At 41.7% G+C, this 23,124-nt stretch overlaps 1 protein-coding gene across 1 annotated transcript; it reads right to left on the bottom strand.

Moving 5' to 3' along the window:
- Positions 1 to 7,310: 7,310 nt before the first annotated feature.
- Positions 7,311 to 22,775, bottom strand: LOC106592659 (protein NLRC3-like). Its single transcript, XM_045712356.1, is given in 18 exon segments — positions 7,311 to 7,797; positions 8,437 to 8,466; positions 8,545 to 8,671; positions 12,553 to 12,681; positions 12,839 to 13,095; positions 13,284 to 13,498; positions 13,631 to 13,695; positions 14,256 to 14,293; positions 16,681 to 16,772; positions 17,043 to 17,598; positions 17,735 to 17,781; positions 18,302 to 18,475; positions 18,644 to 18,817; positions 20,361 to 20,461; positions 20,464 to 20,533; positions 20,617 to 21,113; positions 21,161 to 22,467; positions 22,571 to 22,775. Coding segments are annotated over 18 exon segments (4,335 nt in total). The 5' UTR covers positions 22,692 to 22,775; the 3' UTR covers positions 7,311 to 7,462.
- Between the last annotated feature and the right edge of the window lie 349 nt (positions 22,776 to 23,124).

Raw genomic sequence — 23,124 nt, forward strand, 5'->3', positions numbered from 1 at the left:
CTGTGACGACCCTCCCACTCTGTCACACTGTGACGACCCTCCCACTCTGTCACACTGTGACGACCCTCCCACTCTGTCACACTGTGACGACCCTCCCACTCTGTCACACTGTGACGACCCTCCCACTCTGTCACACTGTGACGACCCTCCCATTCTGTCACACTGTGACGACCCTCCCACTCTGTCACACTGTGACGACCCTCCCACTCTGTCACACTGTGACGACCCTCCCACTCTGTCACACTGTGACGACCCTCCCACTCTGTCACACTGTGACGACCCTCCCACTCTGTCACACTGTGACGACCCTCCCACTCTGTCACACTGTGACGACCCTCCCATTCTGTCACACTGTGACGACCCTCCCACTCTGTCACACTGTGACGACCCTCCCACTCTGTCACACTGTGACGACCCTCCCACTCTGTCACACTGTGACGACCCTCCCGCTCTGTCACACTGTGACGACCCTCCCGCTCTGTCACACTGTGACGACCCTCCCGCTCTGTCACACTGTGACGACCCTCCCGCTCTGTCACACTGTGACGACCCTCCCACTCTGTCACACTGTGACGACCCTCCCACTCTGTCACACTGTGACGACCCTCCCGCTCTGTCACACTGTGACGACCCTCCCACTCTGTCTGCAGAATTCTTTCTCTTTGATCTTGTTTTCTTTAATAGGATGTCGGTGGGCGGAGCTGGAAGGGTCGTCAGTGAAATGGGACACACCTGGGCTCGGCTGTGTCCCGGGGATAAATACACCTTTCCCCCATTCATTGAGGAGACTCTCTCCACCCAGACACACTGTTGTTTTTGGTTGTGGCATTTTGGGGCTTCGTTGTGTTCATTTGTTTTGGCACCTTTCAACAGCCCTCATTATCACCATCTGTGAACACATCCACTCCCTTCCACTACTGACTACACACCCCATTGTAACTTGTATATAGTTCACTTTATTTAATAAATATATTTTATTCTATATCTCCGCGTTGTCTCCCTCTTTGTTACAGGCTATGAGCCGGTTCGTAACAGTGTATGAGAATAATTCTGAATCATTTGGACCGGGGAGAACTGATCCAAGATCAACACTCCTATTCAACACCATGGGGTGTATTCACTAGGAAACAGACCGGATCCTAGATCAACCCTCCTATTCAACACCATGGGGTGTATTCACTAGGAAACAGACCTGATCCTAGATCAACCCTCCTATTCAACACCATGCAGTGTATTCACTAGGAAACAGACCTGATCCTAAATCAACACTACCTGAATTTGTCCAAAAGAAACTACTTTTTTGTTGCAAAACGTTGTGCTACGGTGGGTGACTAATTAATACACCCCTGATCTGACTGGGCTGTAAATCTTGGTCAAAAAAGCAACAACAATCCTCCACCACCCTCTTCAGAGGACAAATATCGTAGTTTTATTTCAGCTTTTTTGCTACACATACATATACATATTTACACACATATTTCCATGAGCCATATATTTTTAAATTAGGATGTGATGTTTTACAAAATGTTTGAACCTTTCTAATTGTATGGTATCCACAGATTGTGAGCTAAAGATGAAAACCTTTCCTGCGAGTATTATTATGTTATTAATTGACTGACTGTGTCTTTCCAAATCGCCCAACATTGCTATTTGTAAGGTTAACTTTAAGTGCATGTGATTTTTTTAACCGTTCCTGAACCTATGACCAGAAACTAGCTACATCGGGGCAATACCAGAATAAATGATCTAATGATTCTGTCTCTTCACAACAAAATCTACAGAGCTGAGATTGTTGTATTGTTGCCATATATATATATATATCATTATGTTGGTTGCAAGAAATTTATATAATCATTTAAATTGAAAAACTGTTGAGTCAAGTGTAGTTTTTTTGTACCAGTTCATAAACCATATGCCATGGAATTGGTACATCGAAAATCTCCTCCCAGTTATTTTGCAACCTGTATGGCGCAGCTGTCAACATTTTTGTCCTGTAACTCCTTGATAACTCCTGTAAAGGAATCTCTCAGGTTTTGACCTGCCATTTGAGTTCTGTTATACTCACAGACACCATTCAAACAGTTTTAGAAACTTTGGAGTGTTTTCTATCCAAAGCCAATAATTATATGCATATTCTAGTTACTGGGCAGGAGTAGTAACCAGATTAAATCGGGTACGTTTTTTATCCAGCCGTGAAAATACTGCCCCCTAGCCATAACAGGTTAAACAACCACTAACAACCGAATCTTTCCAGGCAAAACATACCAACAGTTGAATGACAATCAGCACCTTAAATTATAATCCACTGATGCATAGGCTGAGAAACGAACCCGAGCCTCCCGCCTGGCAGTCGAGAATTCTACCGCTGAACCACCAACGTGCTATTGAAATGATGAAGACTGCTCGCAAACAACCCTATTTCTAAATATCTGTAGTCGTAAAATTAGGCACGTACTACCAATACAATTTCCAGAACATAGCCCTAATGTAAATGTCTAAGCCTTTCTCCTGCGATTACTCTCCTTAACCTTGCTCCCGTTTACTCTGCCTCTCTCTTTTTCTCTTTCTCAGAATTTAGGAATAATTACTATTGTGACTTTTGATAAGTTATTAGGTCTCACACATATACGAGTTACTGAACTTATGACTTTTAACTGGTCAATAACCCTATCTCACACGCACATCATTTTTATTTATTTTCCCCCTGCTGATATCCTTCTTCAAACCTTCTCTCTCTCTTTCTCTATACTTGCCTTCTTCTCCGGGTTTCAGACAGCCACACTCTGGCTATATCTAACCCTTGACCTGCTGTTTCCCTGTCTTGTCCCCACATACCTTATGTATCTTTCTGATCATTAGTCCCAACTTTTCTACGTCCAAACTTCCATCAAATTCATACTTCCTTCTCCACATTGGACCAAAATAAATACTTATTTTATAACATTTAACTCCATGTATCGCTCATCTCCCGTTAATTCCTGCACCTCCTCTGAGGATTTGCCACCCATGGTTATCCAATAACTATCGTTGTTATTATGCTTCTTCTCACAATCTGTGTGTACTTACTATTAATCTCTATGTGAGTGCTTTCTACCGTTATTATTACAACTCTAATTAAATTTAAAACTTCTATGTGTATCACAATCTATGTGTCTTCTTCTCACAATCTAGAATTGTGTCACTCCTCTCTATGTGGGTGCTCTCACTCTATGCTGACGATCTATGTGTATTTGCTTTTCACTTTAACCTGGTTTTGTTCTATTATGACTACTAATTTGGATCTATGATTATCTTACCTTGTTTTGTTTAATTCCAATCTGTTAATTTGGATCTATAATTAATTTACCTAGTCTTGTTTAATTTAATGCTCTTGCCTCTCCTCCTTTTTGGACTTTATTTCAGTGTTGTCTTTTGAATTGCATCTATGGTTAATTCACTCTTGTTAATTGACCATTTGAGTTGAGTTATCTTGTTCACATAGGATGGTAATTCTATCTCACAAACCTATTTTATAGCCTCTCCTCTCCTCAATTTAGGACTTTATTTAGGTATGTCTCTTGATTTGGATCTATGGTTAATTTACCACTCGTTAAATAACCATTTAAGTTATCCTCTTTGCACAAAATTACCGTCCTATCTCACAGCACCTATTTTATATCCCTTCTTAATAACCTCTCGGCCACTTCACAAAGAAAAACACTGACCTCAATTATTAACCTGTTGGGGCTAGGGGGCAGTATTGAGAAATTTTGAAAAAAATATGTGCCCATTTTTAACTGCCTCCTACACCAACTCAGAAGCTAGGATATGCATATTATTAACACATTCGGATAGAAAACACTCTGAATTTTCTAAAACCGTTTGAATGGTGTCTGTCAGTATAACAAAACTCATATTGCAGGCAAAAACCTGTGAAAAATAGATTTTAAAAAAAATGTGAATTTTGTGACTGTACTATTTAGTGTCATTGTTTTATAGATACCATAGTGAGAAAGGATTCATTTCGCAACTCCTACGGCATCCACTAGATGTCAACAATCTTTATAAAGTTGTTTGAAGCGTCTATGATAAACAGAGAGCAAATTAGAATGCATGGAAGTTGACATGTCGTCACTTCATTTTTTTGCGCCTGCGCATAAATCTGAGAAGCGTGAGTTTGTCATAATTGTTTATCTAGACATAGGATAGGTTGTGTGAAAATATTACTGATGTTTAACGTTAAAAATGGACCAAAAGATTAATGCTAAACAACGTTTGACATGTTTGAACGAACGTAAATAGATTATTTACTAGGTTTTTTTAGCTTTTCGGCGTGATTTTACACCCCCCCCCACCGCGTTTTGTGGGAGCATAATGAACGCAAACTACTTGGTGTTATTTGGACATAAATTATGAACTTTGTCAAAAGAAACCACATTTGTTCTGGACCTTGGATTCCTGGCAGTGCCTTCTGATGGAGATAATCAAAGGTAAGGGGATATTTACAATGTTATTATCGATATTAGATGATGCTAACTGTATAGCATAGCTTATTGTTCTCTGCATAGCACCCCGTTTATTGCAAAATGTGATTTCCCAGTAAAGTTATTTTGAGATCTGGCCATTCGGTAGCAATTACGAGATGATAATATATTATTCTTTGAATGACAATATTATAATTTACCAATGTTTTCGAATAGTAATTTTGTTATGTTCACCGGAAGCATTTCAGAGAAGAAAAATCTGAATTTCACGCTACTGTAAAATGCTGTTTTTGGATATAAATATGAACTTGATGGAACAAAAAATGCATGTATTGTATAACATAATGTCCTAGGAGTGTCATCTGATGGAGATTGTCAAAGGTTGGTGCATAATTTTAGCTGGTTTCTGCTTTTGGTGACGCCTGACCTTGAATTGAAATTGGATGTTTGTACTTTTGTGGCTATGTACTGTCCTAACATAATCTAACTTTATGCTTTTGCCGTAAAGCCTCTTTGAAAATCGAACAATGTGGTTAGATTAAGGAGATGTTTATCTTTTAAATTGTGTAAAATAGTTGATTGTTTGAGAAATTGAAATTATTAGATTTTTGATGTTTTGAATTTCCAGCCTTGTTAGCAATCCCGACTCGGGGTTCATTGCTAACCTGTAGCCCCAACAGTTTTAAGCTAGTTTTATTTATGGTAGTGCACATGTACCTCAGGTCTTCGCAGACCTGCTCCCTTATCAATTTTGTTAATACACAAAGTAAAAACACCTTAGTGAATCTGTGTAGAATAACTAAGCTCCTATTATTGATAAATTCCAAGTATTTAGAACATCAAATCCAAGATATCTTAAATCATTCCCCCAAATTCGTAAATAAAGGTTTAATGACCTTCATTATCTTACCTTTGCTGATATTCGGCTGAATGCACTCGGAAGTTCTCCCACTTCCACAAGAAATGTTCATTTGTTTGATAAAGTCCATAATTTATGTCAAAATAAATCCGTTTTGATGGCGCGTCCAGATCCCCATTCCAAAATGCATCATTCTACCGTCGACGAAAAGTTATAAAGTTCCCTCAGCGTTTGTAGTAACATGTCAAACCATGTTCACAATCAATCTTTAGGGTATTATAATTGTAGAATTGCAATAATATTCCAACCGGACAATAGCAGATTCATTACAAAAGAAAAAGAAAAATGGCTAATCCTTCGTGAGCGTGCGCGAGGTAAGGAAATGACCCCAGGTCGACCAGTTACTCTTCCGGGTGTTATTCAATCAAATCGTATTCTAGAAGCCTCAAACGAGGTTCTAATGACTGTTGACATCTAGTGGAAGCCTTAGGAAGTGCAATATGACATCACAGACACTGCATTTTAGATAGAACTTCATTTGAAATGACTACAGCCATCTGAGGTCAAACTTCCTGGTTGGATTTTTCTCAGGTTTTTGCCTGCCATATGAGTTCTGTTATACTCACAGACATCATTCAAACAGTTTTAGAAACTTCAGAGTGTTTTCTATCCAAATCTAATAATATGCATATCCTACCTTCTGAGTCTGAGTAGGAGGCAGTTTAATTTGGGTACGTTATTCATCCAGCCGTGAAAATACTGCCCCTATAGTGAAGAGGTTAAAGTAAATGGAAATATTGAAAGACACTGTCAGTAGTGATGTAATTTTGTAAATGCTATATTGTGATATTGTTTCATAAAAAACGTGTTGCAATGTATATACTTTAGTATGTTTAGTCAAATGGAAAAGGAAGGTTTGAATAGGTAATTGCTTAATTAATTAATTAATTAGTGTTAATTGTTCTGAGGGGAGGGGCTAGCCCTACAAAAGGAGCCTCTCTTTCAGTTCATGGAGAGGCATTTTGGATTGAGCTGTGGATGGGGCAGCATTGTTTTTAGCTGTCCCATAAGGTATATGTTTGATGGCAGTACTGTTGTTTTTGTTTCCGGAATCACTATGTAAATAAACACACAGAATAACTTTTGCGGCTCCGCCATCTTTTTATTTTGATAGAGTTTAGGTTTTCCAGTTTAGCCTTCTGGCCTACTCTACGTGACAGTCTGTTTCCTAGTGAATACACCCCATGCTGTTGAATAGGAGTGATAATCTAGGATCAGGTCTGTTTCCTAGTGAATACACCCCATGGTGTTCAATAGGAGTGATAATCCAGGATCAGGTCTGTTTCCTAGTGAATACACTGCATGGTGTTGAATAGGAGGGTTGATCTAGGATCAGGTCTGTTTCCTAGTGAATACACCCCATGGTGTTGAGTAGGAGGGTTGATCTAGGATCAGGTCTGTTTCCTAGTTAATACACCCCATGGTGTTGAATAGGAGGGTTGATCTAGGATCAGTTGTCCCCGGTCCAAATGATTCAGATTATAATTCTGATCCACTGTTACGAACCGGCTCATAGCCCGTAACAAAGAGGGAGACAACGTGGAGATATAGAAAAAAATATATTTATTAAATAAAGTGAACTATATACAAGTAACAATGTGGTGTGTAGTCAGTAGTGGAAGTGAGTGGATGTGTTCACAGATGGTGATAATGAGGGCTGTTGAGAGGTGCCAAAACAAATGAACAAATGAAATGCCAAAACCAAAAACAACAGTGTGTCTGGGTGGAGAGAGTCTCCTCAATGAATGGGGGGAAAGGTGTATTTATCCCCGGGAGAGTCGTCACACACACACAATGTTTTTTCTCCATAACGTTTGTACACTGTTACTATCCATTCTACCATTAGGTTGGTAGCCCAACACTGTTTATCTATTCTACCATTAGGTTGGTACCCCAGCACTGTTACTATCCATTCTACCATTAGGGTGGTACCCCAACACTGTTACTATCCATTCTACCAATAGGTTGGTACCCCAACACTGTTACTATCCATTCTACCATTAGGTTGGTACTCCAACACTGTTACTATCCATTCTACCATTAGGTTGGTACCCCAACACTGTTACTATCCATTCTACCATTAGGTTGGTACTCCAACACTGTTGATCTGAAGCAGTGAACAAAGACATTGGTCCAGCTCCCCAAGAAGGTTGATCATCCTGGAACATGACTCATTTCCTTTTCTCAACACCATGTCGATGATGTCACGTGCCTTCTCTGCCCTCTCAGCTATCACCTTCACTGACTCCATTTCCTCCTGGTTGATGACTGTGTGTTGCAGGAGTCCGTCCAGCAGTTCATTCAGGACAGGTCCTGATACTCGTTTCACAAACTCTGTCCGTACAGAACGCAGCTGCTTCTCTGCAGAACCAGTCAGACTGCTCTCAGCCGGACCTCCTGCCCCCAACACAGCACCTGAGAGAGTCAGGTTACAAAATAACTACATTTGAACATTTACATTTCAGTCATTTAGAAGCAGACTCCTAAAATAAAAGTATTGAGAAAACATTATCTTTTACAATAACGACCTGAACATATCACATATTCACATTTAGGGACGGTTTCACAGACATAGAAAAACAGTCTGGGGCATTCAGAACCAGGTTAATCTACATTAAGTTCTGGAGGAGATGTCATTGGGTCATTCAATACCAGGTTAATGTACATCAAGTCCTGGAGAAGATGTCATTGGGTCATTCAGAACCAGGCTAATCTACATCAAGTCCTGGAGGAGGTGTCATTGGGGCATTCAGAACCAGGCTAATCTACATCAAGTCCTGGAGGAGATGTCATTGGGTCATTCAGAACCAGGCTAATCTACATCAATTCCTGGAGGAGATGTCATTGGGGCATTCAGAACCAGGCTAATCTACATCAAGTCCTGGAGGAGATGTCATTGGGGCATTCAGAACCAGGTTAATCTACATCAAGTCCTGGAGGAGATGTCATTGTTCTTGAAGACAGTATTTTATAATCAGGACTAGTCCAGGTCCTACAGTAAACCATGTTGACTGACCCTCAAGTCATTGGTTCGTATATCTCATGTTTACTTACTAGTTGAATGGGTTTCAGTGATGAATTCATCTGAAAGAAACAAAAAATAGGTTATATCACTGTAAATAGCATCTGTCAGAAAAAGTTATGATTGACATATTCTCCTACCTGTTGGTACAATTTCTTTCCATACTATCCTCTCATCATCACCGATTAACTCCATCTCAATCCCTGTAATTTTCATAACCACCTTGAAAAAGCTTGGTGTGGTGTCTCTATGTATGAGATGAATCCTCTGGAGAGAGAGAGGGAGAGAGAGACAGGTTAAACAAAAACATGGTTAAACATCAACACCAAATCTTCCTCCACAGTAACTCAACACAACAGCCTCTGAATACCCCATATACTCAAACAGATCAATGTTAACCATTTTGTAACAGGCAAACTCAACCCTCAGTCTCGCTGCCAACATCCCCTCCAGCATTCCCACCACGTCCACAGACCCCTGTCCTCGAATACTGTTCTTTCATGTCTTACAAATTGCTAATTTAGCTGCACCTGACACAAAGTTAAGAGAACTTCACCCCTTCTACTAAACCTGTACTTTGTCCCAAATATAAACATTTGGGAAGAGAAAACCTCTCCCAGACCTGAGAATAAGCTAGTGATCAGGTCAATCATCCCCACCAACCTGGGACACTGTAAGAACAGTGTTCATCCCAACCGTGGAGTGGACCCTATCTGAAGCTGACCTGCCCACAGCGATTCACTCTTTCCCCAATTAACTCTACCTGATAAGAACCCCTCACACACCTTTAGAGCGTTTGAGAGAACCTTAACATCCTCACCCTCTGTAATAAAAACTGTCACGTGATCTGCATACAAAGACCGTGCTATCGTGGGACCCTTCATAACCCCTGGCACAGAGAAACCAGTAAGCCTCGCTCTTAAAAAACAAAGCATTGGTTCAATTGCCAGACAATATAACTGCGCTGAAGTTGGGCATCCCTGCCTAATACCCCTATGGACAGGGATGGGGCAACTCAACCCACCCCCCCCCCACCTTCATCATACATGAGGCCCCAGCATACAGTGTACTCATCCAAGACAAAAAAACATCCCCAAACCCAAAGGCTTTCATTGTTTTGAACAAGTACTGGTGGTCCACACGGTCAAAAGCCTTCTTCTGATCCAAAGAAAGTAAACCCACATTCACATCAGACAGTTTACAAATGTCTAAAACATCTCTTATCAGAAACAAGTTCTCCACGATAGAGCGGTCAGGTGCACAGTCAGACTGGTCCTTGTGGACCAACAGCCCCAGATATTCTTTCAACCTGTTTGAGAGACACTTAGATATCATTTTATATTCTGCACACAGCAATGCAACAGGTCACCAGTTTTTTTAAAGGGCCAAATCCTCCCTTTTGGCAACAATGAAAGCACAGCACGTTGACAGGATACAGGAAGAGAATCCTCATGAAAAGATTCACACACCACTTCATAAAAATCCCCCCAATAGACAGCGGGGTAGCACCCCAGTGCTTATAGAACTGAGATGGTAAAACATCGATGCCAGGGGCTCCGGGGTCCCTCTGAGTGAGCAACTTCAATTCAATAGATTTGATGTCCTGTTCAAGGGCCCTGATAGTCTCTTTAACTTCAATACAAGACAGAGCAGTATACTGTTGACAAGACACACATATTTGGGCCTTCCCAACCTACCACCATTGTCTCAAGGATTCAAAAATTCTAATTAATAACCCTCAATGTTTTCCAGAACAACAAAAACTTTTCCCAAAACATGGCGTCATGTAATATCTTCACATTAAAATACCAATAAGGTGATGACCTTCATGGACAGGACAAGTGAATATCAACAGTAACAATATGGTGATCAGAAAAACCCTCAGGAGTAATGTCAACCCTACTACAGTAGTGATCAGATACATACAGCCTGTCTAACCTTGCTGCACTGACACCACCTTCATTAACTACTACAGTAGTGATCAGATACATACAGCCTGTCTAACCTTGCTGCACCGACACCACCTTCATTAACTACTACAGTAGAGCTCAGATACATATAACCTGTCTAACGTTGCTGCACTGACACCACCTTCATTAACTACTACAGTAGAGATCAGATACATACAACCTGTCTAACCTTTCTGCACCGACATCACCTTCATTAACTACTACAGTAGAGATCAGATACATACAACCTGTCTAACCTTGCTGCACCGACATCACCTTCATTAACTACTACAGTAGAGATCAGATACATACGACCTGCCTAACCTTGCTGCACCGACACCACCTTCATTAACTACTACAGTAGAGATCAGATACATACGACCTGTCTAACCTTGCTGCACCGACACCACCTTCATTAACTACTACAGTAGAGATCAGATACATATAACCTGTCTAACCTTGCTGCACCGACACCACCTTCATTAACTACTACAGTAGAGATCAGATACATATAACCTGTCTAACCTTGCTGCACAAACACCACCTTCATTAACTACTACAGTAGAGATCAGATACATACAACCTGTCTGACCTTGATTGATTGAGTCATCGCCAGCTGCTATCATATCAGAAATATCCATATCCTTCTCCTGATCCTCCTCAACTGAGGACACAGACCCCTGACTCCCCTCTGCCACATCCCTCTCAACACTCCTCACCTGTACCACATTACTCGTACCGGGCATCTCCTCCACTACCTAGGAGACTAGCCCCACCTGAACCCCCTCCTGTACCCCATTACTAGTAGTGGACATCTCCTCCACTACCTGGGAGACTAGCTCCACCTGAACCCCCTCCTGTACCCCATTACTCGTACCGGGCATCTCCTCCACTACCTGGGAAACTAGACCCACCTAAACCCCCTCCTGTACTCCATCACGCGTACTGGGCATCTTCTCACCAGTCTGGGGAAATGGCTCCCCAGATCCATCCTGAGCTCCTACAACAAAAATGTTCTGCTGCACATCAGACGCTATGTTCCCCTCTGTTACAAACTGCAACTCAGTACCCTCAACACAAACAACTTGTTCCTCAGCAACAGGTGCTTGTGGCTGCTCCTACCACTGTCAGCCCACCTCTCCCTACATCAGTGAGTCCAGGCGTTACGAGGACCACCTGCAAGCATGTCACTTATGGCCAACATCCCCACACTCAAATCACTGTTGACTACCCGTACTAGCATAAGCCATATACAGTCTGATGTCATACTTGACTTTAAATGATAACTCCAAAGTCTGCTCCGGTGAATCCAAAAACATAAACACCTGTCGCCGAAACAACAACCTTTTTCAGAGTCGAGTGTTTGAAACCCAATTTCCCAAACCGCAATAACTCGCGTTCCAATCGCTCATTTGCAATAAAAAGGCGGTACATTCAAAATCGTAACCCTTGTTGACGGAGAAAAAGCGGCGTAACTTTTTCATAGTCTACCTTCTCTCCTACTGAGACCAGATACTCCTCCACAGTGACAGTAGCTTTAGTAACACACCTCAAGCCGTGCCCAAGTGGCAGGGACGCCGACCACATGTGGGTCGCCATCCCCACCAAAACCAGGACAATTCAACAAGAAATACAATATATCTAATTCTACCACTGAAAAAAACCTGAATCAGCAGAAAAAGGAAAACCACCAAGAAAAGTAAACCAGAAAGAAACCACAGGCGATCTAACTCCAGACAACACTCACACTCGCTCATACAATACCCAGCATGCACCAAACACTGCCAGCATAGAGAGAGAGAGAGAGAGAGAGAGAGAGAGAGAGAGAGAGAGAGAGAGAGAGCAGAGAGAGACGAGAGAGAGAGAGAGAGAGAGAGAGACAGACAGAGAGAGAGAGAGAGAGAGACAGAGAGAGAGAGAGAGAGAGAGAGAGAGAGAGAGAGAGAGAGAGAGAGACAGAGAGAGAGAGAGAGAGAGAGAGAGAGAGAGAGAGAGAGAGAGAGAGAGAGAGACAGAGAGAGAGAGAGAGAGACAGAGAGAGAGAGAGAGAGAGAGAGAGAGAGAGAGAGACAGAGAGAGAGAGAGAGAGAGAGAGAGAGAGAGAGAGAGAGAGAGAGAGAGAGAGAGAGAGAGAGAGAGAGAGAGAGAGAGATGTGACTTAAATGTCAGATTCATGTTCTTAGTCTGCAAAAACTGTACCGGTGGAAAGATGGAGGTAGAACAGGGAATGTTCAGTCTGAAGGAACTATTCAGTTCTAAGGACTGCTCTGGTCTTGTGATGGGAATCCTTTTAGACCCTTGAAACTTTGATTCCTGTTCTTCCACAGCCTGTGAAACGAGGCACGGAATACACAGCCAGTCAATGTATAGTCTAATTCAAAGATTATTCAGAAAACTACCAACACACTTATCTTCATTTAATGAGTGTCAACATAAACTGCACCACTGGTTAGTTAAGGTCACCTCTATAATAATGGAACCTCACCAGTATTTGGCCGGGGTTACTGGGGAACAGGTATAGGCGTGGAATTAGTGTTTGCTTTTTCACTGTCAGATAGAGCATCAGCTCACAGTGGACATCTACGTTCCAAGACAGTAATCTCAGTATCAGAGAGATTACTGAGAACTTGGGATGGAGAATCTTAGCATGGAATCTGGTGACCTCATGCACTTCCTCTAAAGACACTCCATGTTCCTCTACATGAAGAATCTTCATCTCATTCCTCAGGGAAGGGTTGGTCCCTGAACAACACAATAAGAAGGAGACAGAAAGACAAATATTGTATTATTCATCCAACTAAAACACAAAGAATATGCAGTACCGGATCACAGTAAACTCAAACTCGCAGAATAGTTCATTCATTCATTCAGGAAGTGAAACTCAGTTACATGGAAATGTCTTTCTGAATACTATTTCTATATGGTTTTACCTAAACAGACACAGTGTGGCAGATGAACTTCCTCCAGTTCACCTAACTCCATAGTGATGTCCAGCAATGGACCACCTTGTGTGTACTGCATGTCTTTCAGAAGTTGACTGTAGGGTTCCCAGGTCCTGAAGTGATACTTCAGAATGACATCTCTCTCACACAACCAGCGGAGCCCAGACACTGTGCACTCATAACTCCCTTTGGGTGTCCTGTGTCTGAGTGCAACAACAAGATAATGGAGAGAGGGTCAATCGTCAAATGGAGAGGTTGGATTAGAAGACTATTCCCAAAGTTAATAGGGAAATACACTAGCAGGTGGAATGAAATGTTAAAAGTAGTTATTTTACCTGAACATTTTCACTCCCTGGACAGTGGAAGTCAAAGGTTCAATCTGAAGCCAGTGTGTGGAGTCCTGAACAAGGACAAGCATGTCAGTAATACATATGGGGCCTGTTTCCTGGACACAGATTGAGTCTAGTGCTGGACTAAAAAGCATGCTCAATGGAAGTTCCAATAGAAAGTTCTTTATGGTCCAGGACTAGACTTAATCTGTGTCTGGGAAACTGGCCCATTAACCAAAGTAACTAATCTAATGTATTTATTCAATGTTACATGGAATGCTGGTGATTTATCAATTAAACTGTCTAATGACAAAATATGACAACAGCTAAAATCCTTCATGACTACAAGCAGAACACAGCACTGTCTATATACCAGTATGAATGGTTGGTCAGTACACACCTGGCTTTGAGACTGTGTTTATATTACTAAAGCAGAACACAGGACTGTCTATATACCAGTATGAATGGTTGGTCAGTACACACCTGGCTTTGAGACTGTGTTTATATTACTAAAGCAGAACACAGGACTGTCTATATCCCAGTATGAATGGTTAGTCAGTACACACCTGGCTTTGAGACTGTTCCTGACTCCTACAGGTATGTAAAAGTAAGAATTGACATTATGACTTACCTCAACATGGCCACAAGTCTTACAGCTCTGAGGAATCCCTGAATTCAAAAGTAGTATTTAAAATGGACAATCTCATGGAATATTGAATTAATAATTATTAAATAGACTTTTAATAAAAATGAATATAAGTGATCAACAGTCTCAGAATGTACACTCATTAGCCTACCATAATCTGACATTAGTTATATTAATTAATGTTTGTGGAAGCAGGAAACAACATCGTTCTGGTCCGTGTTTTGTAGATGTTGGGGTCTGATTTCTGGTAGATCCTAGGATGAGAGCTTGAAGGTAGAGTCAGCTAAATGATGATGTACGAGCAGCACCACAGATATTGTGATGAGCAAGATGCCTGACTTCTCTCTCACACAGTCACACACAGTATCTACTGTCGTGTCTTTGGCTATGCCGGATTAAGTGATATGACATGCTATTCAATAAAATACTTTCTCTGTAATTAATATTACCTGATTGAGCTAATCATGTAAAAGAAATTAACTAGAAAGTTGGGGCACCACGAAAGAGTGTTTATAGAGCTGTTATCTTCCGAATAAACTCTTAAAGACCTAGTAATATTTTACATCAATAGCAGTCAATATTAATCGTCACCTTATTTCAGTCTCATCTGAAAGTTGTAAATTCTTAGTTATCTTCACGAACCCTGGCTAACAAGTTGAATCAGCAATACAAAATTAGGTTTAATTATTTATTTACTAAATACCTAACTAATCACACAGAATTACATATACACAGAATGCAAATTATGTCATACAGAAAACTTCCCTGGGGGACGGAACCTGTATGACTGTCACGCCTGGTCATAGAGAGGGTTTTGTTCTCTATTTTGGTTAGGCCAGGGTGTGACTAGGGTGGGCGTTCTATGTTCCTTTTTCTATGTTTTTGTATTTCTTTGTTTTGGGCCGAGTATGGTTCCTAATCAGAGGCAGCTGTCTATCGTTGTCTCTGATTAGGAATCATACTTAGGCAGCCTTTTCCCACCTGTGCTTTGTGGGATCTTGTGTTTGTGTAGCTGCCTGTGAGCAGCACAGAATGTCACGCTTCGGTTTCTTCTGTATTGTTTTGGTGAGTTTCATATTTATTAAACATGTGGAACTCTAAGTACGCTGCGCCTTGGTTTACTCCTTTAGACCGAACGTGACAATGACGGCTGGTTACACAAAGAGAGGGGTTGGGCTTGAATGAAAGAGCAGGAAGACTGAGGAACAAAGGGAGAAGCTGTGCTATCGTAAATACAGTATCTTATGCATTCTAAATTACCGCCCATTTGGAAAAGGAAAATGCTATAAATATTTACTCTGAGCTGCGCTCGGTAGGTTGGTCGTAGATGCTGGCCGTGTTGGCCAACAGAGACCTTCCTGTCCTCAAAAGAATGTCTCTGGTGGTAAATTGGATATGTTGTAGTATCTTCGTTGTGTGTTAGACTGGATACGTCGTCCGTCCTTTCCTAGCCCACGTTTACAGCTGCTGTTGCTAACTAAACGGCTAGGATGTCTCACTTCTTTAGTGAATAAGAGTTCAAAATTCATACCATTCACAACCAAAGCTCATGCTGAGGTTGGCTTAGTTCGGTAGTTGACATGTTAGTCCTTTTTAACGTATGGACCGTCGTCCTATCGTCCTCGGAACAGGACGTTACATTTTCGTCAAGGGCTTATATAGTGGAGGGGAGAAGGGTGTTTCATAGTTTATAACCCATGTCTCTTCACAGGGGCGGGCCACTGATTGAGCTGGGCTCTAACCTTATGAAAATCATTTCTCTCATTTGGAAGCTAAAATTACATTTAATCTTTTCAAATAGTTTTATATTTAAACATTTAAATTGAACAACAATTCCATGTGAATCTTATAACTAGAATGTGTAGACTTTCCCAGATACAGTTTGTCGTCCTGTCATCAGTCATAATGTCTCAGATGACAACCGAACTGACATCATATTCATTAAGTACCAACGCATATTTTCAACTGGTTCTATTACCGAAATATGGTTCCTTTCCCCCACTTGTTTGATGTTCCCAGACTCTCGATGTTTAACAATGGCTATTCAAGAGTCCTTCAGTAGAGTCGGAGAGAGGGAAGGGAGAAAGGTATTTATGGGGGGGTCATAAACCTTAGCCACAGGCCAACGTCATGACACTACCCATGTGCAAGGGTTCTCTTCACTCTCTTAGAGTGTTAGACAAGGGAACAAAACAGCAGAGAAATTTAGATTTGCGTTCCAACACTCTTAGTTGTTGCAGAAATTGACCCACTATGCTGTTTACTTTGTGCATCTACGTCATATTGCTGACTCTACCTTTAAGTTTGTTTTGACCAAATAGATCATGATTGTGTTCCTTGCCTGGGACTCAAGTATAATGAACGCTTTAAAACTATTTTGATTTAAAAACAATTATCAGTTAACACTCACATTTCTCAGGTCCAGGCTTGATACAACTCTCTCCACCATGGTCTCTGGTGTTCTCAGGTCCAGGCTTGATCCAACTCTCTCCACCATGGTCTCTGGTGTTGGTAAAGCAGAAGGATAGACTGTGATTAAACTACATACAACTTATAAAGGCTTTATATAGCATACATACAGTCTTCATAACAATACAAAGGGTGACAGACCAGCTCCCTATGTAGGGTGCATACAAACACATTAAAACACACCACTACTACTAATCTAACTGTCTGTAGGTCCAACAGAACACATTAAAACACACCACTACTAATCTAATTATAGAAATGATTCCAGAGGAAAACAAATGATGAAACATTGCTATGACTCACCTCTGAATGTGTTGGTCATCTATCTGACACAGGGTCACTGAGGAGAAGGAAATCCCAAACCCAGGATAGAGGGGTTCGGTGAATGTGGTGTAGAATGTGTAAAGGTGTGTCAGTGTACCAGAGGAGGACACACTATAGAAGGACAAAATACCAGCTGGCCAGTCCAGATACACACCAACTCTGTTAGAAACAGGACCAGAGATGGATCTACCGACTCTAGCATGGAATAAGACTATCAATTCATAACCTCTATCATAGCAGAATAAACTCAAGGACTTCTTATTGGCTCCAATCCTACTGTCATCCTCCTTTCCCTTCCTCTTCATTCCTTTGTACACCACACCAATGATAGCCATGCCACTATCCCTCTCCACCTCCCAGTAACAACGACCTCCAGATAAGCCTTCTCTGCAGAGAACTTGGGAATGATAGTCAAATCTGTCTGGATGGTCTTCATAATGCTGCTTCTCTTTCACCCGTGTCACCTTCCTGTTCCCCTCAGACAGTATCAGGTTTGGGTTTGCTGTATTTGGGTCCAGGGTGAGATGACAGGCATCTGTAGACAAAAGGAGAGTTTAATCAAACCACTTCTTCATATAAAATGTTGTTTTGTAGGTACAGAACAAGTATTGATTAGTTACTCGGTTACTATAGTTCTGAATATGCAGTTAATTAGGATTAAAGATACTTACATTTCCTCAGCCCTGATTTCAGCCTGCACTCTCCACCATGATCCACACTGTAGGACAAACAGGTTAATAACTGACAAAGACCTAATAAAGCAGTCAACATTTAAACCATATTGTTGTGTTCTGGTGCACTATCCAAGCTCATTACTAGAGACAAACAGGTATTCTATCCTACCTACTGCATACAGAACGGAGTACAATTCATTACTAGAGACATACAGGTATTCTACCCTACCTACTGCATACAGAACGGAGTACAGTTCATTACTAGAGACATACAGGTATTCTACCCTACCTACTGCATACAGAACAGAGTACAAATCATTACTAGAGACATACAGGTTTTCAATCCTGCCTACTACATACAGAACAGAGTACAGTTCCAACAGGATATCAGAGATGCAGAAGAAGAGTATTCATGTGGTGATGATGTATGCTGTGTTGGAGTGCTCAGCCTGCTGAGTAAACTTCCCCCTTAATTTTACTATCATGTCCTCATGTTACTGACCCTACATCACTACATATGACACAACCACTGCTCACACTATTAGGACATCTATTCTGACTTACTTCAGCTTCATCAGTTTATATGTGGGATCCACCAGAGCAGCTGAAAGCAGTCCCCCTGCAGGGTCTCCTGGGTGATTGTAGCTCAGGTCCAGCTCTTTCAGGTGGGAGGGGTTTGACCTCAGAGCTGAAGACAGAGCAGCACAGCCCTCCTCTGTGACCAGACAGCCAGACAGCCTACAGAGAGACACACAACAGCTCTCTTGGTTGATGTACTGGTGTCAATCATCTTGTAGGACACCAATAAATTTGTTCATGACACAAACATTGTCATGAAACATCAGATTTTCAGAGTATTTGTTTTGCTAAGCTCAGTACTGACCTGACTGAAACAGCTGTACTTACCCCAGTGTGTGTAGTTTACAGTCTGGATCCTCCAGTCCAGCAGATAGCAGTGTAACTCCTGAGTCCTGCAGGTCATTGTCTCTCAAGTCCAGTTGTTTCAGGTGTGAGTTGGGTGAACTCAGGACTGAGGCCAGAACTGAACAGCAACCCTCTGTCAGACCACACTGACCTAGACTAGAGGGCAGAAGAGCACATGATTAACACATGTTTAACCTCTATGGGACCGGCGGGACGAATTCGTCCCACCTACGTAACAGCCAGTTGAATCCTGTGGCGCGATTTTCAAAACCTTTGAAATGCTATTACTTCAATTTCTCCAACATATGACTATTTTACAGCTATTTAAAGACAAGACTCTCGTTAATCTAACCACACTGTCCGATTTCAAAAAGGCTTTACAACGAAAGCAAAACATTAGATTATGTCAGCAGAGTACCAAGCCAGAAATAATCAGACACCCATTTTTCAAGCTAGCATATAATGTCACAAAAACCCAGAAGACAGCTAAATGCAGCACTAACCTTTGATGATCTTCATCAGATGACAACCCTAGGACATTATGTTATACAATACATGCATGTTTTGTTCAATCAAGTTCATATTTATATCAAAAACCAGCTTTTTACATTAGCATGTGACGTTCAGAACTAGCAAATTCCCCGCAAACTTCCGGGGAATTCGCTAACAATTTACTAAATTACTCACGATAAACGTTCACAAAAAGCATAACAATTATTTTAAGAATTATAGATACAGAACTCCTCTATGCACTCTATGTCCGATTTTAAAATAGCTGTTTGGTGAAAGCACATTTTGCAATATTCTAAGTACATAGCCCAGGCATCACGGGCTAGTTATTTAGACACCCGGCAAGTTTAGCACTCACCAATATCACATTTCCTATTATAAAACTTTGATTACCTTTTGTTGTCTTCGTCAGAATGCACTCCCAGGACTGCTACTTCAATAACAAATGTTGGTTTGGTCCAAAATAATCCATCGTTATATCCGAATAGCGGCGTTTTGTTTGTGCGTCCCAGACACTATCTGAAATGTTAAATCAGGGTCGCGCGCATGGCGCAATTCGTGACAAAAAAAATCTAAATATTCCATTACCGTACTTCAAAGCATGTCAACCGCTGTTTAAAATCCATTTTTATGCCATTTTTCTCGTAAAAAGCGATAATATTCCGACCGGGAATGTCCATTTAGCTAAACAGAGGAAAGTAAACAAAGCTTTCGGTCGACGCGGAGGCACGAGCCTGAGTCTCACAGTACTGTAACCAGCCACTACCCAAACGCGCTACTTTTTTTCAGCCAGAGCCTGCAAAGCCACGATTCAGCTTTTTACCGCCTTCTGAGACCCTATGGCAGCCGTAGGAAGTGTCACGGGACAGCTAAGATCCTCACTCTTCAATAAACAGAGACAAGAAGAACGACACCTTGTCAGACAGGCCACTTCCTGCATGAAACCTTCTCAGTTTTTTGCCTGCCAAATGAGTTCTGTTATACTCACAGACACCATTCAAACAGTTTTAGAAACTTTAGGGGTTTTCTATCCATATGTAAAAAGTATATGCATATTCTAGTTACTGGGTAGGAGTGGTAACCAGATTAAATCGGGTACGTTTTTTATCCGGCGGTGTAAATACTGCCCCCCTAGCCCTAACAGGTTGAAACATCCACATAATAACTCATATAAAGATATTTAACTCACACTAGTGTCTGTATGTTGCAGAGTGGACTGGTTAGTCCAACACAGAGCAGCTCCACTCCTCTGTCTCCCAGGTCATTGTTGCTGAGGTCCAGTTCTCTCAGGGGGAGTTTGGTGTCTGCAGAGCTGAGACCAGAGTCTTACAGGATTCATATGTGAGTTTACAGCGATCCAGTCTGGAGAGAGGAGATAATCTGTTAGATATACAAATCCTTCATTATAATGATACTGTATACATCAACTCAATAACAGAACTTACAGTGCTCTCTTGCAGGTTTTAACTACCGGCAGCAACCTCTGATAACCTTCCTCTGATGTGTTGTATGTCTTCAGGTCAAACTCCTCCAGCACCTCCTCTGACATCAGTAACAGGTAGGCCAGGGCTGAACATTGGTCAGGTTCTAGTCTTGTTTCTGAAAGAATTCCTGATCGCAGGGAGGTCTGCATGTCTTCAACTAGAGAGTTGGCACAAAGTTCATTCAGACAGTGAAACAAGTTGATGATCCTTTCTGGTGAGGATTCTCTTTTGATCTTGTAAGAAAGGTACCCGACTGTTCTCTTAACTGTTTTCTCATTGGTCTCTGTCGTACATCCTGTCTGTGTCAGAAGGCATCGTAACAGATTCTGATTGGACTCCAGTGAGAGACCCAGAAGGAAGCGGAGGAACAGGTCCAGGTGTCCATTCTCACTCTTCAAGGCCTGGTACACTGCGCTCCTGAGTAAGTCAGACAACTGGATTGACTCATCATCGTAATCCTCAAAATCATCGTAATACTCATAATCATCAGCATCGTAATCATCACCATCATCATTATTGGGGAGAAAACATTTTCCTTCTTGTCCAGACATGATTCTAAAGCATGCACTGCTGCTAGAAACTCCTGAATGCTCAGATGCACAAAGCTGTAGACCTTCTCTTGGTACAACCCAGATTCTTCTTTAAAGATCTCTGTACACAATGCTGAGTACACTGATGCCTCTGTGACATCAAGGCCACACTCTCTCAGGTCTTCCTCATAGAAGATCAGGTTGCCCTTCTGCAGCTGTTGGAAAGCCAGCTTTGCCAGTTTCAGGATCATCTCTTTGTCTGACTGAGACAGGTCCTTTGGGTTTGTCTCTGTTGCTTTGTTGTACTTCTTGTTCTTCACAATGGTTTGGATGAGCATGAAGTGTGAGTACATCTGGGTCAGAGTTTTGGGGACTTCATCCTTCTCTGCCTCTTTCAGTATCATCTCAAGGACAGTGGCTGATATCCAACAGAAGACTGGCATGTGGCACATGATGTGGAGGCTCCTTGATGTCTTCATGTGTTTGATGATATCATTGGCCAGATTCTGATCTGGGATTTTCTTCCTGAAATACTCCTCCTTCTGTGGATCATTGAACCCTCGTACCTCTGTCACCTGGTCAACACACTCAGGAGGGATCTGATTGGTTGCTGCAGGCCTTGAGGTTATCCAGAGGAGAGCAGAGGGAAGCAGATTCCCCTCGATGAGGTTTGTCAGCAGCACGTCCACTGAGGTTGGCTTCGTGACATCACAGCACTTCTCATTGTTTTTGAAGTCTAGAGGAAGTCGACACTCATCCAGACCATCAAAAATGAAAACAATTTTGGTTTCACCATCTTCAATGCTGTCAATCTCTTTCAGCTCTGGGAAGTAGTGGGAAAGAAGTTGCATCAGACTGTATTGGTCCTTTTTCAGGTTCAGATCACGGAAAGGAAGAGGAAACATGAAATGAACATCCTTATTTTCTTTTCCCTCTGCCCAGTCAAGGATGACCTTCTGCACAGAGACTGTTTTTCCAATGCCAGCGATTCCTTTTGTCAGCACAGTTCTGATAGGTTTGTCTTGTCCAGGTAAAGGCTTGAAGATGTCGTTGCATTTGATTGGTGTCTTTTGTGTGGTTTGTTTCTTGGATGCCATCTCTATCTGTCTAACCTCATGTTTATTATTGAGCCCTCCACTTCCACCCTCTGTGATGTAGAGCTCTGTGTAGATGTCCTTTAACAGACTTTGGTTTCCATAGTGTCCAATTCCTTCAGATATGTGTTGATACTTGTGTTTCAGTTTAGCCTTAATGTCTTGTTGAACTGTCAGCAGAGTTTGACCTGTAGGAAAACAATGAGAGTTGGGACTCATAAGTTTGTGTGTATGTGTTTTATAAGGGCCTTTTTACCGTTCTTTGTAATATTGTATGAAATACAGTCTTACTTCTTCTGTCCAGAAGGTTGTGTGGGATCTTTAATGGATCCTCACTGTCCAAACTCTCCACTTCCTTATTGTCATCTGGAAATGGTTCCTGGCTGAAAGCAGGTGGCTGATCACTCTTCATTGATAGCAGGCTGGTTGTAGGGGACTCTGCTCTGGGCTTCTGGACACTGAACAAAACAGGGAGACAGATCACCTCATCAATATCTCATCAACTTCATTTTAACAACTGTATAATGGACCTTCTGCTGTATAAATCCAGATGTTTCTTTTAAATGAATCCACAATTGGGAAAACAGCAGCACTGAGTGGTTTCTCTGTCTTTTATAAAGCTAGCCATCTTCAGTTAGCTAGCCATCTTCAGTTAGCTAGCCATCTTCAGTTAGCTATCCATCTTCAGTTAGCTATCCATCTTCAGTTAGCTAGCCATCTTCAGTTAGCTAGCCATCTTCAGTTAGCTAGCCATCTTCAGTTAGCTAGCCAGCTTCAGTTAGCTTCCACATTCCAGGTCCGGCTTCACCCATACTATGATGGTGTATACTCCCGCTGCTAAGTCT

The sequence above is a fragment of the Salmo salar genome, unplaced genomic scaffold, assembly GCF_905237065.1.
Source record: "Salmo salar unplaced genomic scaffold, Ssal_v3.1, whole genome shotgun sequence".
Lineage (NCBI taxonomy): Eukaryota > Metazoa > Chordata > Actinopteri > Salmoniformes > Salmonidae > Salmo > Salmo salar.